The 18472-nt window shown below is 32.1% G+C and overlaps 1 protein-coding gene across 1 annotated transcript; it reads right to left on the bottom strand.

Moving 5' to 3' along the window:
* Nucleotides 1-3130: 3130 nt before the first annotated feature.
* On the bottom strand, nucleotides 3131-17380 carry LOC129318686 (serine/threonine-protein kinase TIO). Its single transcript, XM_054963589.1, is given in 23 exon segments — nucleotides 3131-3596; nucleotides 4875-5063; nucleotides 6692-6772; nucleotides 6970-7113; nucleotides 8090-8323; nucleotides 8680-9837; nucleotides 10041-10571; nucleotides 11657-11755; nucleotides 12054-12225; nucleotides 12304-12442; nucleotides 13272-13403; nucleotides 13520-13607; nucleotides 13742-13822; nucleotides 13922-13990; nucleotides 14074-14146; nucleotides 14569-14605; nucleotides 14608-14652; nucleotides 14768-14849; nucleotides 14851-15003; nucleotides 15182-15274; nucleotides 16821-16895; nucleotides 16980-17080; nucleotides 17154-17380. Coding segments are annotated over 22 exon segments (4011 nt in total). The 5' UTR covers nucleotides 17070-17080; nucleotides 17154-17380; the 3' UTR covers nucleotides 3131-3350.
* Between the last annotated feature and the right edge of the window lie 1092 nt (nucleotides 17381-18472).

The following is an 18472-nucleotide window of genomic DNA, read 5'->3' as shown; positions in this document are numbered from 1 at the left end:
GGCAGCTTTCCAAGATTAAACAGACTCTTTCTATAAAAAGTAGGGACACAAAACAACAAAAATTTACAGAATATACTTAGATAACTGTATAACTAGTATGATAGAAGAAGAGAGAAAGGCCGAGAGTACTAAGGCTTTAACTGAACCTATGACAAACATTGCCTTTTATAAGCAGATCTCATAATACTAGGTAATAAAATCAACGTAATCACAATTAAAAAACGGTTCCAAATAATAATGTTGTTTAAATTATATGTTATAAAATAATAAACAAACTTAAATAATCATTAATATTATTAATTTATAATAATTCCTTTTGAAATACTCAAAAATATTTATAATATTCAACAATTATATCATCAATTATCTTTTTTATTAATGTTTTTAAAAATATAAGATTAAAGAACAATTTGACTTCTAAATCATAAATCCAAGAGTTTTTAGGATCTTAAATTTGATTTTTGCATTGCTTTTCTCAAAAAATGGTGCAACATAGTCCCTATCATTAACATGAGTTAAATACTAGAACTCGATTATTAGTTAACTAAAATAACGATATAAAAGAAGCAAAAAATTATAGAAAATAATTAAAAAATTACAAAAAAAATATAAAAAATTGCAAATAAAGACTCCAAAAATTACAACAAAGAATCAAGAGAATATTTTCTTGTTCTTTTTCTGTCATTTCATAGTCAACTAATAGTTAAAATTAACTTTTTTTCAACAGTAATTACATTATATTATTTTCAAAAATTAATGGAGCATATTAAAAAAATGAATTTAGAATTTGAGACACTCATAGACTTGTAATTTATAAATCAAATTACCATTTAACCCATAAATATATGAAGGATGCTTACACTACCATTTGTAGAATTAGTTTTAATTTTAGTTTTTCTCTATTTTAAATGTTAAATGACTTTTTTGTTTATTAACTAAATAGTTTGCCAATGAAAAAATAGAATTTATTTTGGGGCTCCTTTTATGAATTTGGGAAATAAGGGGTATTATTTAGGAAAATTGACAATAAAATTTAACTGAAATATATAAATAACATTTAGATCCTTTAAAATGTCATAATTTCTCTAAAACCCTTATGCACCTTTCTAACATTAATAATTTTACATTAAATGACTAAATTGTCTCTTTTTAAAATAAAAAAATAAACAGGTTCATTTGGGAAGTTTTGCTCTTTTTATTCAATTTTTACAATTCATATAATAAAAATTGTGATTGCTTAAATAAAAATTATAACTGATTATTTTTAAAACTTGAACTTTAACGATAAGAGAAATTTTATATAAAAAATTATAATTTTTTTATCAATTTTTGTGATTTATAAAATAAAAGTTGTAATTAGAAAAATAGGATTAGACTTATTATTTTTATTTTAAACAATGAGTAATTTAATCATTTAACTCAAAATCATTAATATCACAAAGGTATTTAGAGATTTTAAAAAAATTACAGCATTTTAAGAAACTTAATTGTTATTTATATTTCAATAGGATCTTGTTGTCATTTTCTTGATTATTTATGACATATACAAATAACATGGTTTATTAAAATATTTATGGGAACTTTTATAAAAATATATTTATGGGAAAACTGCATTAGAGGACTTAGGAAGCATCTTTATATAAAAAAAGAATTAAATAATTCTAAAATTACTCTGATAGATCAAGGAATCCAAATATAATTAAAATTTATGATGAAAAGTCAAATATATCCCGCAAATATATTTTTTTAAAAAAAACCCCACCATTGTTAGGGCAGCCAAAATGCCACCAAGTGGCTTAACAAGTAAATATCCATAAAAGTTTCTACATATTAAATTTTTTAATAAGTCTCAATTACAAACTTTGAAATTTCCTTTAATAACTTTACAAATAAACTTTATTAAAATTCCAAATTTACATAGGATCCAGATCCTCTCACTGTCATTTTCCTCAGCATTCCTCAAAATACCAATCTCAACCCTTCAATAAATATCTAATATCTCATACTTTGTCATAACATTTCATGTAAAAATAAATTTATTTCAAAAAATAATTTTTTCAACTTGTTCTATTAGATAAAGTTTTATTAAATAAATCAAGTCATAGTTTGAATAAGCCAGACCATAAATATTTACTCATAATTTGACTTACTTTGTAAATTTTTTAAATAAATTTTTATTAAATAAATCATGCCAGAATTTAAATAAATCATATTATAAATACCTGCTCATATTCTGACTTACTTTGTAAATTTTTTTCAAACAAATTTTTATTAAATAAGTTAAGCTAGACTTTGAATAAGCCGAACTGTAAATCCTTTATAAAAATATGTAAGATAATTTTTTAGAACAAGTTTTAAAAATAGAAAATGAAATAAAAAATTAATTTAATGAAAGAATTATTTTTTAAAATAAAATTATTTTGACATGAAATGATGTGACAAACTATGAAACATTGGATATTTATTGAAGGGATCATATTGGGACACGAAGGGACGCTAAGGCAAAACAATTCTGAGAGGATCTACATCCATTTACATTAGCTTTTGATAAGTAAAATTTTGATAATAAAAAAAAGTAAACATTATAAAAACTTGTGCATGTTAAATTAACAAGTCCTATTAATAATTTAATAAGTAACCATTTGTGAAATGACAAATAAAATTAAGCTCCTAATAAGTGGTAATTTGAAAAGTGAAAACAAAGCTAATAATATATATAAATTTGTGCATTATATAATTAAGGACCATTGGTAGCTTGGTAGCTATCGGATTTTTTGGTGATCAAGGATGTGAGTTCAAACCTTCCCTTGCCACCTGAAAATTGAATTTAATTGCCACTGACGTCGGTGGTCCGATTGCTAGCGACAAGTCTGGCAGTGGCTTTCCAAGGGTCAAAGTTGGAGCTCCAATAGTCAGTGACAATAGTAAAATATATATGTATTTATAAATGTATAAGAGGTAGTTTTGTATTTTCACCATAAATTTTAATAACATTTAAATCTCTTGATCTTTCACAGCAATTTCAGAATTATCTAATTGCTGTATAAGAGGTAGTTTTGTTTTTTTGCGACATATATTCTTCCCAGTCCTTTTGTGTGATTTACCCATCATTTATATTATATACAGAATAGATATATAAAAATGGACATAGCTGATATTATACAGTCCATTTCAAGTGCAAGGCATAAGTTTATTATGACTTGTACCATTGTTACTAACAAAGACTAGCCCACCCATCTTACATTTTATTATCTCACATTTCAAGTGGATTAGTAGAATGACATCCTTCAGTCAAAAAAAAAAAAAATACTAGAATGGCATCCATGGAAATATGGTGGTGGCAATTAGCATCAAACTTCAGCAACTTTGCTAACAATTACAGAGGCATACTTGGCAATTGATGGTTCAGGGCATTGCTGAAGCCTTCCAACTACAGGAAACAAGGGCGATGAACGGAGGAACTGTCTGCACGGGGGGTGTGCACACATTTTTCCCAAGGAAAACAGAGCTATCTTTAAAGGGGACTCGCTTGTTGAATCATTTCTGCTCGGATTCAACGCTACGCATGAGCAATCTGCAATCAGCTTAAGGAGGGCCTGCAAGCATGAAAAACCACGATCACATTACAAAACATAGCTGGTAATAAGGGGTGGAGTCAGGATTTAATTATGCGAGGAACCGGGATTAAAAAGCATATATATTACAAAATTTTCATAAATCTTGAGGGACTGAAAGTATATAAGATCTATATAATACTAAGAAACAATTAAAAATTTTGAAGCCATGACTCCTCCCCTTCCCACCCTGCTAGTAGTGATACTTGAAGTCACATATCTTCTGTGCATGCAGAAAGGCAAGGAATCACTTCCATATGTAACACACTCACATGAAGTGTGACCTGAGTGCAGAAACACCTCCCAAGTACATTCAAATTTAAATTTGAAGGGGGCAAAAAGTAATGCAGCAGCACCCAACCCAAAACAAAATTGCATTGACTATGAGCATAACGTAACTCCTTATAATATTTAATTGTATTGTCTGGGACTTATATGTAATTCTTCCAAAATTAAACAGTAGTGAATCTCATGTAATAATATAAGAAAGGGCGAAATCAAAATTTAACTATGAGGTGGCTGAGGTTAAAAAGTACATATATTATAAAGTTTTCATAAATATTGAAGGGGCTAGATGTATATAACATTTATTAATACTAAGGAAAAACAATAAAAACTTGGGAGTTGTGGCCCTTACTAGTCCCCATCCCTCCACTCTTGACTATAAGTACTTGTGCCGAACAATCAAAGAAAAGTTTGGGGCGAAGAAGTCATGAAACATGTAATTTGAAACAAAACCACATTATTCATGATTCATAAATGCAGCAAGACACCCTGCATGTTTGCGCTTACCAAACCAAAAATTAGAGAATGAAGTACTAAATTCATGATCCCTTGGTTTGGAGGTTATACATTTATGTATGCATATTATGCGTACGCATGTATAATGAAAACTAGAGGATCGAATATTCAACTTCTGATCGCCGGCTCTAATATCATGTCAATGATCATTCAAATCAAAAGAATAAGTTGTTGAATAATGAACCATGAATAAATTTTTTGCACGAGAGTCTAGAACAGTTCTACATGTAAACTTTCTTTTGCTTTTGATGGAAGTTCTACATTCTAACTCTATGTCAGCTTTAATAGCAACCCCATTCAGTGCAAGCAGATAAAGTCATTGATGAATATTTGTCATACTTGATTAGAGATAAGATAGAATGGGATAACCCTATTGAATTGTCAACTGTCCGAGTTATACGTGCAGAAATTTTACAGAACACTTGTGTGCTCCTAATATTGAGATAGCATGCAACAAACCTGAATCGCTCCTTTGGATACAATATCTTCACAGAGCTTATCAGAGTTGCGAACCAGATTGCTAAGTGCACCTGCAGCATTTGCTTTAGTCTTGTCCTCTTCTGCCATCAGCAGTAAATTTGCCAACTGAGGAATGGATCTTCTCAGCTCTTCGTATAGCATGTCATTGTGGTACGCAGCATTTCCAATCTGAGGTCAGGTTGAAGAAAATAAATTAGATCTACTTATGGAGTGTAAGAAGGCAATTGTACTTAATAGCTAATAAATACACAAAGTTAGGCGGTCAAACCCAATGTGAGTTAGAAGAATATGCAAAACAATGTATGCCAAAGACTATTTTAATTTTTATTGATTTAAGGGATAATGAAACTTTTAATTTCTTACATTTACCTCAATTGTCGATTTGATCCCTAAAGTTTAATTTTTATCGATTTGGTCCCTTATGTTTGATTTTGTTATTGATTTGGTTCTTATTATTTAAAGAGAATGTAATACGATTAAAATTTACTAACAAGGATAACGAAATATTGATGGAAGCTGTGTAGATTAACAAAAAAAAAATATAATTATTTATGTAAGAAAAAACAAACCTGAAAATTTTAAAAAACAAAATAACAAAATGTAACGTAAGAGACTATATTGATAAAAGGATAAATATAACTTTTAGTCCCTGTACTTTACTCGAGTTTTGCTTTTGGTCCCTATACTTTTTTTCGATATTTTAGGTTCGTACACTTTTGTTTTTCATTGTTTAAGTCCTTCCAAGATCCTTATACTTTACTCATAGAGGAACCAAAAATAATGGAAAATAAAAGTGTAGAGACTTAAAACACAAAAAAAAAATATAGGGACCAAAAGCAAAACGTGAGTGAAGTACAGGGACCAAAAGTTATGCTTACCCTTGATAAAAATTAACTTGATTTGAAAGCTAATTTTTTTTCTCATTCAGTCACATATCCATGGGAATTGGGAAGTTATCATCCTACTTTAAACATTAGATTAATTTGAGAATAATTTCTGTTTAAAAACTTAAAGACTAACATGACAATTTAAGAAAATATAAAGGACCAAATTAATAAAAATTAAATTTAAGAAATTAAATTGATAATTGAAGTTGGTCAGCTGGATCAATTTACTCCCTCTAGTTTCAATTAAAATAATAATTTTCCTCCAATTAAAATAACATAGGGAAAAAAAACATGGTTGCATGTAAACTTAAAATCCATTGTTCATACAGTTAAGATAAATCAATGGCTCTTTGTTCTTACATCTGAGTCTTATTTACAAAGGCATTGCCAAGGCTATTTACAGCCTGTGCAATGCAGGTGAGTGAAGCTTTAATACAAGCAATAAATGAGAAAACCACTAGACTATAGCAAACTTGACATGTGAAAATAGATCACAGTTAAATATAATATTTACATTCACCTTCTGACTTAATGGAAGCTAGTTATTGTCCTTCTTAATTAGTATACTTAAATATTCATTAATTTAAGCTAACAATTAGATGCATTGAATTGCTCTAATAAGGATGAGTGGATAAAATTGACCACATTGAAATGGGAAAGACTAAATATATTGGTGACTAAACTAAAGATGCCAAAAATGCAATTAATTAATCTTTTAAATATTGCATATATCTAGTGAACGAAAGAGTTGTCGGCATTGATGTAATACCAATTACCAAAACAGAAGCACGGCACATGAAAAATAGCAAAGGTATTCGCTTAACAAAAAGAAATGGCAATCTTGCCAAAAGGCATAATGAGTCAAAATTAATAAATACTTAGATCTTTGAGGGAGTTGATAAAGCTTACAGCAAAGCAAGCAAATTTTCTTGTCCGTCTGTCTGGATCAGCACATCGATCAATAAGGATGCTTACAATTTGATGTCTTGCCTGCAATATCCGATTTAATAAGAAACTGCATAAAATGAGCTCTGCAGAAAATGTCAGGTTTCATTTGATTGTCAAAATTAAAGCTTCTTATTTTATTCATGATAACATTGCTTTACTTTTCAATTTATATATTTGTAATTGTAAAGACCCCGACCAAGACAATCATTTATTGTACTTAAGGTTATTTTAATACATACAAGTGAACCATAAAAGTAGCCGCTGTGACGACACATATTCCCGAGAGCACTGCAAGTTTTGGCGCGCACATTGGGGTCCTCATGCGAAAGAAAACCTTTTAAGAACTCCAAGATAGAAGCACCTTTAATGTATTCATAGAACGCCTGAGGACAGAGAAACAGTATGTACAAAATATTTCGAAACAATCATAAAGAATGAACATTCAAATTTCAAAACAACGTACAGTCCAGTATAATATAAACACATTTGTTAGAAGGAAAATTCAAAAGAAATTTTAAAAGTGACTTTGACATCACAAAAGCTACTATCTTTATCTTCAAGATGTAACGCATTCGGAAGCACAAATGAAAGGAGTAAACATTAATTTTTATCAAAGATAAGTTCATGGAGAAATTATCAAAACGTAAGTAACAATAAGTTGAAAATTTTATTTTTTAGCTTTCAGATCATGTATAATTATATAAAAGATATCAAACGGAAATTAGTGAAATTATTTGTACACTTGTATAGTTATTTTTTATTTTATACATATATTTCTTAATAAATTTATTAATACCATCATATTTAAGAATGATTTGAGCAAAGCAAGATCTCTGAACGATGAACAAATGCCTTACGCTCCAAATCAATGAACAATCTGGTTTTAAAACACTTTGACACTCACAAAAGCACATATAAACACGACTACGGAGTATGAAATGTCTCCATTTATCTGCTTCTTTTAACTTGTATGTACCCGCACTGTTATGTAAACTGGCAAAGACAGAACAACTAAGATATATATATATATTTTTTTATTACAAGGCCATGGCAAAAACCATGTAAAGAGACTAAAATTTTGTCATATCTAAAGCCATGAAGTTCTATAGTTATGTCAAGGAACATAAAAAACCATAATGTCAAAGGTAACATGAAGTGTTTGGTAGGCTAAAAAAATCAGCACATTTATTTGCTTCTCTATAAACATAGTCAAAGATGACCATCCAATCTCTCACAGTAAGTTTTGTGATTTTCCTGATAGTGTCAGCTAAAGGATGACTCTCAGGTGCAGTCAATGAGAGACAGAACTAAGATATTTTTTCTGATAATAAGGAAACATTTAATGAGAAAGAATCTTACCTTGTCCATACGAGCAAGATCAGAAACTATCATGAGGGCATCTAGTGTGACCTCTTTTGGGACTGAACAATCCAAAAACCTTCTCATCCTATTTGGATCTAGAAGACCTAGGCTTACTAGTTGAAACGCCAGAGGTCGATGGCTGACCATTTTAGCAAGAAAGGCAACAGGCCTGCCCAACTCCTTCAACTCCATATGATGTATGCATCGTAGAATAGTACCAGGAACTCCAACCTGAAATTTTCAAAAACAATTTGGTAAAATGTTTTGCTAATATCTTGATATAGCAAATCAGTGTGTAATCGTCTAATAGCAAAATTTAAATATTGCAAACAGTATTAAATTCATGAAAGTCAATTCACAACAATAATAATTCAAAGAAAACCCAACAAATGGATTGTAATCAAAAAGTATAGCCGTCAATGCCAGGAAGGGCGAATAAGCTGCTGCCATCAGCTATTAGACTGCTCAAGAAAACAAGCTGTAAAAGCATCTCATTTTACCAAGCTACGTTATAAGAACCAAAAAACTTTTAATCGGAAGATCTTCCAAATCTCCAAAAGGAAAAAAAAATGATGAAAAATGTTAACCTCCAGAAGGATCTTGATGTATTTTCCCATGTCTTCTTCTATTGCTTTAATTATGGCTTTATCTTCCATGTATACTTTATGACAAGGAGAGCCCATGTTGAGAAGAAACCCGTTGTTAATAGATGTAGTGGCAGCCGGCAAGCCAGACACGTTTTGGAGAGCAACAAATGGAAATGCTAAGAGATCAATTACTGAATTAATTAGGTCTCTAGCTCCTGCTCTCCCTCCACCAGGTCCGATCCATCTGTTTATCAACTTTAGATGAGCATCGCATATCAAGTCACAAAAGAGTTTGATATGTTCATTCCTAATCAATATCTGACGAAAAGTAGAAGCACCACCAGAGAGGCATTGACATATTGATGAAATTGTCCAAATAACACCAGTAGGGGATAATCCAACCGTATCATTTGGGCGCTCATGTCCATGAGGAGCATTAGTGCCATCAATGCCTAATAAGCGAATAAGAGAAAAAGGGACACCAATAGCACACAACTGTTGAACAGCTAATGGTCCTCCCCACTTCAGTCTGGAATCTAAAAGGCCAACACAACCATCCCTTAGTCCTTGCCAAAATGAAAGCTTCCCACTGGGGTAGGAAGGATCCAACTCATTTTCTTTGCCGGATGAAATTTTAAGGTAATCATATAGCGAAGATGTTCGAGGAATCAAAGGCATGGCAATTTCAGAGATTGAGGACTCAATAGCAGCCCCTGATTCGAGGGATAGAATGGATGCTAAAGCCAGCATAGCTGATGCACCTTGAGGTTGATAAGAAGTTTTCTCCCTATCATCAGAAGAAATATGACGGGCAAGCAATGAAAGTCGAGCAAGCTGTTTCTTTGGTGAGTTTGTGAGCATAAACAGTGCTGAATTTCTTCCTGATGACTTCAAACATTGCGCAATTATAGCAAGGATGAGGCACGAAGAAATAGTCAGAGCTGAAGGATTGGTGAATTTGCACCTCAGGTTATTTGAATCTCCACTTTGTGGATCTTTATTTAAAGAGGCAGTGCATAATGACAATACTGAAAATATTTCTGAAACAATTGTACCATCTCCAGCACCACTAACAACAGTAACCACAGGAAGGGAACTAGGCAGACCACAAAGGAGTGATGGAACAACTCCACTGTGCAGGCAGCACCTTGACAAAAGCTGAAAGAGAAAAGGCAATGATATATTCATCATTGTCAATCTGTCATGTCTAAAACTTGAGGGTTCATGTTAATAATCGAGTGTTACAAAAAGGTTAAAAAAACTTTTATTGCCTTACAATCTCAAACAAATATGACATTCATAGATCCTTCTGTCACAAAAAGAAACCTTGTAAACAAGGGCAAGCATTAAATCACTAGTACCTGAAGACCAGAACACATTGCAGCCTCAAGGCATTGGTGGAAACAATAGTAAACAGCAACCCGAATGGCTTTGTTATTCAGAAATGCTCTCGTCACTGCTTCGACAATTTTTGATGACTCTGCTCCCATAAATGGACTTTGCTCATGATCTATAATTTCTAGTCGAGACAAAGAATGACTCCGTAAAGCATCTATAGGAAATACAACGGCATTTGTTTTCATGAAAAGAATATCCAGTGCATTTATCAGAGACCAGATAGCTCTACATGCTTCTGAAGCTGCCCGTAACATAATAGAAGAACCTGAAGTAAGACTAGAGCCTGAAGTTTTTAAGCAGAGACACAAATGGTCCACTACGCAAGATGTTTTTGCATGATCCAGAATTTTTTTTATTGTTTCATTCAGTGTCTCTGGGCTTGGAGTTTGAGAAGATGATCTAACAACCTGAGCAACTCTAGATAGCATGATTGTAATGCACGCACTAGACTCATAGAGAACCCGTCCAGATGCATCATTTGTGGAAGCTACAACCTGCATATATCAATAATTGAGAGTGCAGCACCCATGTAAGCAATGTGCAATCACCAAGAGCTTGTTCCATGTACAACAAAAAGTATGCACTAGCTGGAGTACTCTATGATAATGCATGACAGATTAAATATAACCTATAGAAACTGTTACAGATTCGGTGTAGAAAATTCACTGTTGATAATCTCGTGATCTATTTATTGAATAGCAACCATACGCATATATAAAAGATGATGGGTCTAGTGGGTTAGCGGGATAGGTTTGCAATAGAAAGAGGCCCAAAGACTCTTCTTGCAAGAAGTGGGGCAAGGTTTATAAAAGGAAGAGGGCCCAATGTGAGAATAACACTGCTATCTGGAAGAGAGAGGAGTAGAGGAGGAAGTGCCTTCACTTGGTTTGTGCAGCAAAGTGACATAAGAAGAATTCTGGTTTTGGCGAGGAGAGAGGCTGACTTCTCAAAAGTCAGGCATTCAGGTTTCTTCTCAACCTAAGTCCAAGCTCAACACGTTTATTCTTCTGTTAATATTATTGTGATGTAATTCTCTATTGGGAATCAGTTAGGTTGTGAGAACCAAGGGCTACCATAGCATGTCTTTCTTCAAATGGGTATTTCTTTCCTACTTTCCTCACGCTTCAATTCTAAGAAAGCTGGTTGAACGGGCAGGTTTGTTGTTCGAACACCATGTAGAAATTCAAGATTAATACAAACGCATATTGTGAACATATATTGGAGATAAAAGAACAGCAAAGTATTCCAACTAATAGGCTTGATTTTCAAAACTTAATCATAATATAAAGCTTAAATTTAATCATATCCTGATAAAAGGACACTTAAAACTAATGCTAAAGAACATAGAAGCATTATCCCAGAATGACAAAAGAAAAAAACAAATAATCATTAAATAAAACAAATCATATATCAAATAATTAAATAAAATGAAAACAATTTAGTTAAAACAGACGTATAATAACCTAATCTTCCAACAGAATATGTATTAACAATGATTTTTTATGTTTAAATTCATTGGATATGATTCCCTTTATTTAGAATTATCATATGTGAAATTATGTAATAAAAAGAATATGACCTGTGAATAAATTTCCACAATTGCAACCCAATGCCTCAGATAAGAGCTTGCATTGAAGCTGCCATTATTGTCTAATAACATCTTAGTGATGGAGAAACTCTGCACAAAATTTAATGTTTAGTTAATAATGAAGGCTATATACTAATAAACTATCAGCCAAAAGATTTGAAATGGACAGATGATATAAACCCAATGCCATATATTAGATAACGCCTTGGAAATTTTCTGCTTGAAAAAGGAAACTTCATATTTTGGGGGGAAAAAAGTCATTTGCCAGACACTTTTTGCCAATTATCTGCATATTGAACCTAACTCAAAGCAAGATCAAGGAGGAAAGATACAGCAGGGTACAAGTATTAAAGAAAGAACTTCTAATTCAAATATTTCAATGCTATACCTTTTCTACCACGTCGTTAACTTCAGGGGATTTAACTCCTATAATAGTTCCGCTAAATGCAAGAAGCTCACTTATTAATTCATCTATTCGTCCACTAGAATTGAGGGCTTCTGCTGCAACTAGGTTTGAGAGAATTCTCAAAGACCGGTTTGTATCAACAAATTCTTGACCACTGTACATTTTTTAAAAATATTGAGATTCAAGTGGGCTTAACATGCATAATAGACATGACCATGCAACTCATATTTACCTGCATGTGTTATGAGATCCTTCAGACCATATTTTCAACTGTAGAAGAATATGAGTCAATGCTTCATTATCCTGACCAATTAATTTAGCACCTTTGAGTGTGCGAGATATATTTTCTAGTTTCTCCAATCTCTGGCAGCCTAATTAGAAATAGTTATGTCACATATTACAGGCTTTCAAGCAAAACAAAGAATCATAATCATTCCTCCAAGTAAATAAAACACAATAGCATTTCAAGATTCTGCATGATGACAAGCCACTAAAATTCCTCTATGCGTGAATTTGCTGCTTGTGAATGTCTAAATAGAATAATTGCGATGAGGCTATGAAACTTGAATTTAAAGAAATGCAATAAGCCATTGTTGGAAGCCATCCTGTCAACTGCTTCCCGGTACAAGAACCAGACAAAAGGAACTAACTAGCATATAGAGAAACATAGATGAGTTAAAAAAGAGTGAAATGTTATCATTTACCAAAGACCCACAAATGGTGTAGTTTATAAATTAGAAATGCAGTATTTGTATGTTTTTGTGAGACCAAAATTGTTACAAGCAATGAAATATACTGAACTAAAATTACCAATACAGCAGCATATGAATGGTTTAACACCAATTCAAAACCATTGTGTCATCAAAGGATTGCAAGTTTGCATATTTACAACTACTGCAACTATTGCAACAAGTTTATCAGGAAAGTTAAATATGTCATAAGCACACCGAAATTGGAATTTGAATAGCATAATGAACTGCTACTTACCTAACTAAAGTTGCAAATACAATGACATAATATTCATTAATATAATGTACTTAGAAAGAAATAGATTCGTATACAAGACAACAACTCAGATTAAGTTATAAAGAATTACTAAACAATAGCAGGACAAGAAGATTAGAGAAGGGAAATAGCACCTTTCTTCTGACATCCATTGAAGTATAAGGCATAAGAATACTACCAAGCAGGAAATGATACCTGGTTCTATGACAGAATTTTGATTTGAAAATCCCGGGGATGCATCATGTACTGAAGAATGGGCTGTGTCCAAGTTAGGACAATTTATCTGAGCCTCACTTTGAGCAGGTAAAGTAGTATTCTCCTTAAAAGCTGTAATAAAATTCATTAGTCTTGAGACTGTAATTATGTGAATAAGGATCACACAAAGGGATACATATGATAAATATAGAGGAGTATCTCCATGCAGCACTAGAACTAGAAGCAACTGAACCTGATGAAGGTTGACAGGTTTTTTTCTTCACCCCTCCGTGTTAGATCATAGCCCTTGGGTGAAACAGATATTTCACTCATTTCCTGAAGCAGGCACAAATTGACATCTCTTTAATGAAAAAAATAACGAGGTCAACTGTAAATCTATTCTTTATCTTCCAAAGAGAGGGACTAAATACATTTACTAGTACAACTTTAAATAAAGTTTAAATGGCTACCCTGGATTCCAATTCATCTGAGGTTTCTTTAACAAATGGATGCTCAAGAAGAGCTGGCCAAGTCAGACGACTTTCTGGTGCCTAATAAGAATAATTTCATAAATCAATGAATTTTACACATCAATATGGATAAGAGTAACATGTAATAGAGAAAGGGGAATGTCCACAACTACACACAACCTTGTTAAGCAAACCCCTCAAAAAGCTTTTGAACTGGGGACTCATGCTGTCTGGATATTTAACTGGATCCTGGATTATTACATTTAAGAAAGTCACTTCATCATGGAGCACAGGATCTAAAATAACAAGCTTCATATGTTTGAGAAATATACCTTAACAATATGCCTGATGAGAGCATACACAGAATTTGTGTAAAAAGGAGGTTGTCCCACAAACAACTCATACCTGTTATGGCCATGAAAAAATGGCTTCAACACTTAAATTTAAGATGAATGGCCAAAAAAAATTGAGACAGAAGAATCTGTGTACTAACATGGTTTCATTACAAGGAGTAAGTGAATATCATCATTCAGAAGGAAACTACAAAGGGTCCTTCATAAGTTGATCATTTGTTCAGAAAATTAACCTATGCAGATGCTGAAGATAGGGCTTAAACCTGATAGATTTTAAAATCTGTGAAAATTATCTACTGCTATGGATGGAAAACGGAATGCAATAGCTGAATGTCACAAGCAAGAAATTGAGGAAACAAGCAGATGCTAGCGTGAAGCTGACAGATTCTCAAGTCCGAATTCAAACAAATAAGATCGCACATGCATAACTGCACATAGAAGTTCCTAGTTTGAGATAAAGGAAACTTCGCATACAATATAACACCAAGAGACCACAAATCAACAGTGTGGTGTAAGGTTGTTCTCGTACGAGTTCTGGAGCCATGTACAATGGAGTGCCTGTAAAAAGCATAAAGTAACAAATTATGCACACAGTAACATAATTTCTCAAAGCACAAGAAGCTATAGAAAAGCTTTTATACCAAATAAACAACATCAGTTTTGATAAGCAAACCTTTTATGGATCGCAAAACAACAGTATTCGTTGACATCGCACGCGCAAACCCAAAATACAAAGCTGTCAAAACCCAAGAAACATGTCCCGGTGAATAAATAATTTATGCTTTATTTGAAATTACTAGACAGAAAAGTGGATTCTTTATAAAAATTAAATACCAATTGCTTTGCAATTGCTTGAACTTGTTCTTCAGGAAGGCATTTGTCATCCTCAAGAATCTCAAATAGTTCACCCTGCAAATTAAGAAATATAACTACTAGCATTTCTTATCATGGATACTAACCCTGTCTGTCTTCAATTAATTACACATAATGGTTTACAACTCAGTGTGTAACAATTTCAGAATTGAAAGCTATTGATTGTTACTACCACTCAAAAGGCCAATTGAAATAAATGACAGAAGATGATTACTTGTGCAAATTCTGTGACAACACAAAACTCTTGCGGGCTTTCAAAGGAATCAAGCATTTGAATTATATTTTCATGCTTCAACTTTCTTAGGATCTGCAAAAAGTTAACACGTCTTATATAAGAAAAAAAGATGAAAAACATAAGTATTTGGCAAAATGAGAATGATTCATTCACTCATGCAAATATTAAAAATAACTTCAACAAGTTAATGGGGCGAGCATAGACCCAACAATTTTCTGCACCTCAAAAACTGTTTGTTCACAGACTGCACCACTTTTATTCCAAGAAACTTTTAAGAAATAGCATCAACAAACCACATTGATGTAAATGACTGAGCTTGGAACTGACCTGAGGACCATCATATGTATAACTAGTTCAAAATCAAACTGCATGTCTGAATTTTGGTTAGTTAATTTGTTCTGTAAAATTTATAATCACCCACAAAAAAATTGATCACAACTGATCAAAATTGCTTAGTACTTCAAGCAAATCGTATGATCTATTCCTTGTGACAAAGTAGATACCTTCGAAGTCCAAAATTAAATATGATATCTCAGAATGAAACTCGTGTGCCAATAAAATTTCTTCTATTTAAGAGTTTTGATGTTTTAAGAAAGTTCCTTAAATAGAATAAACTATTTTCAATAACCATTTTTTGAGGAAATAACTATTTTCTTTTGCTGTTTTTGAGGTAGCTCTTCACTCGTGTGGGAACTATGAAAGGTAATGGATAAAGAAAGTTGAAAAAAAAGTACAGGCTTAAAATGTTTGAGCACCAGTACATATTTCAAAAATGCTATAATCATGAATAAAAATGGAATTTATGGAAATACAACTTAGGAATACAGTAATCAAGGAAGCTGAATTGCTGAAATGGTGAAGGCAGAGTGTCCCCTTCTAGGGATGCACGTTTTATGAAAACTTAATTTAATAGTTTAACCCTCACAAAAATTGAAGCTTAATATTTCAGCAGACGTAAGCTAGAGAGAAAAATATAGCAACTAAAAAGGTGAGCTAAAGCGTGAATTCAAGTATCAGTTCTTAAAACATTTTGCATGTGGCAGTTCATTAGAGACTTTCAGCATAAATTATTTCAGCATCTAAGTCATTGATTATCTAATTACAATTGTTTTGATTCTGATTCGTGCAGACTCATCAATTATAATGGACACCAATATTCTCTTTAATTTTAATATATTCAGGATTCAAAATCAAACTATATTTAAACAGCGCACATTTAGTGCTTAAATTAATCACTAAAAGTTAAGCAAATAATGGTAAATTATTTAATTGCATTGAGCACATCTTAAGACTATCCTATTTCTGTTTTTACGTTAATTTTTATCCTATTTCTTGTGCTAAATCGCAGGCGAAAAATATCCTATTAGCATAATGCTATGAACCCCTGCTAAATTCAACAGCAGAAAGGAATTCTCGACTCCAGCAATCTAAAGTTTTGAATGAATGATAACTAATTTATTGTCACTGGATATGTATTTGCTTATCCAATTTTAAACTTGGGCGGGAATCAAATATTGGAAAGTTCAATCTTCAAGAGCAGAGAAGTTGAAAAGCCCTGTAGTGAAAATGTGAAACCCACAGATGCAGCAGTGCAGAGAGCAAAAACAAAATAAATTACCTCAATTTCTTGTCTTAAATTATGGATGTCCTTCTCACTTTTTCCATGCTTCATTATGAATTTCATTGCAACAGTCTGGTATCCAATAACAAAAATTGAAGAATACAAATAACCAAAACGGTCAAGAAAATATAAATTTCGGGTGAAATGTAAGAGCACCTGTCCTGTATACTTCCTCCTTCCTTTGTACACCTTCCCAAATGACCCTTCGCCGACGAGCTCAATTACATGGTAGTTTTCGACCGCCATTATTGAGTATGCTGATGAGAATACCAAATCAGTTTATGCAATTTATGGGTGGAGAGGAGGAGCGGCGTAAAGAACGATAAATACCTGCTGTAGCTGCAATCCAGTAAAAAAATGCCTGCTGGAAATGCGTCAAATATACTGCGGCAACGAGTCTACTGAACTGATGAATGCAAAACTTCTTAGAATGGTTCTGCGATCTACAGTAGCGAAGAGAGAAGTTGCTCTAAACCCAAATTTTAGGAAATCGAGAAGACAGGCAGAATTAGAGAGGGAAGAAATCGAAAAGAGAAGCAGAACAGGAGTGGGGAGTGTTGCCGACCGATTTGAAAATGTTTCACGTAGGGCAAGAAATGTATTCAAAATTTTTGCCGCCCGACGCTTTTCGGAGGGTTGTCAACGCTTCAACGGCTCTTTTATTTTTTCTTCCCTTTTTTATTTTTAGAATTGGAGAATGACCCGAAGATACCATGAAATGAGTCATGGATGATGGATTTTTAAAACGGAATTTAAGACCAAGCGAGAAAGTTAATCCTTGATTTAAGAGGAATGGAAAGGAGTCGGCCAGCAAAAGAAAAAAGATTTAAAAAAGAGAGAGAGAGAAATCGATTATTTCTGAATTAAAAAAAAAGATTGAAATATTTTGAGATAACCTTTCAAACTATCATTGACCATCATAAATTTACTTTTTTTCTAACTTAATCTTGAGGCTAAGGAATGAATAAGTTAATATGAATAATATCGTTACAAAATTATCTCATCTGGCTTGCCAATGTATAAGTTAATATAAATAATGTTGTTACAAAATTATCTCATCTTGCTTGGTTGATCTCACTTTTTCACTTTCTCGTACTTTTTAAAACTAGCAAAATCATAATTATAACTAACTTAAATATATTAATTTTGTAATAGTTCTTAAATAATGATCAAACAAAATCACCCATCCCTTTAATAAACACTCCCAAACAATATAATATTTTATTCCATTTCATTAATGATAGTCCTATTTCATCTCATTTACAATTTCAAATAAGGTTATCAATCTTATGAGTATAAATAAACTTGTGATAGAGATGTTAGCTCGAATTGTAATCCTATAAGAATTTACTTTTATTAATAATTAATAAATAATACTGAAAGTATATAATTAAATAATTAAAATATAAAATATAATTATAATTTGACTTAAATATGAATTATTAAAATTAAATCTACTTATACTCAACATAAAAATTTCAAAATAAGGTAACTTATTTTTGTTATTTTTTTATTAATATTAATTTTTTTCTTTTTGAATTTTATTTTTTTTATCTGTGTCCTATCAGTTCTATGAAGCGTGTTCTATATAATATATACCCAATTTGCTCAACTCAATTAAAAATCTACAAGTTTACCAAAATTTAAGT

Source organism: Prosopis cineraria, unplaced genomic scaffold (assembly GCF_029017545.1).
Source record: "Prosopis cineraria cultivar Desert tree isolate PC_DT_omini unplaced genomic scaffold, ASM2901754v1 PC1, whole genome shotgun sequence".
NCBI lineage: Eukaryota > Viridiplantae > Streptophyta > Magnoliopsida > Fabales > Fabaceae > Prosopis > Prosopis cineraria.
The sequence above is the reverse complement of the archived record's forward strand: the minus strand, read 5'-3'. Positions and strand labels throughout refer to the sequence as shown.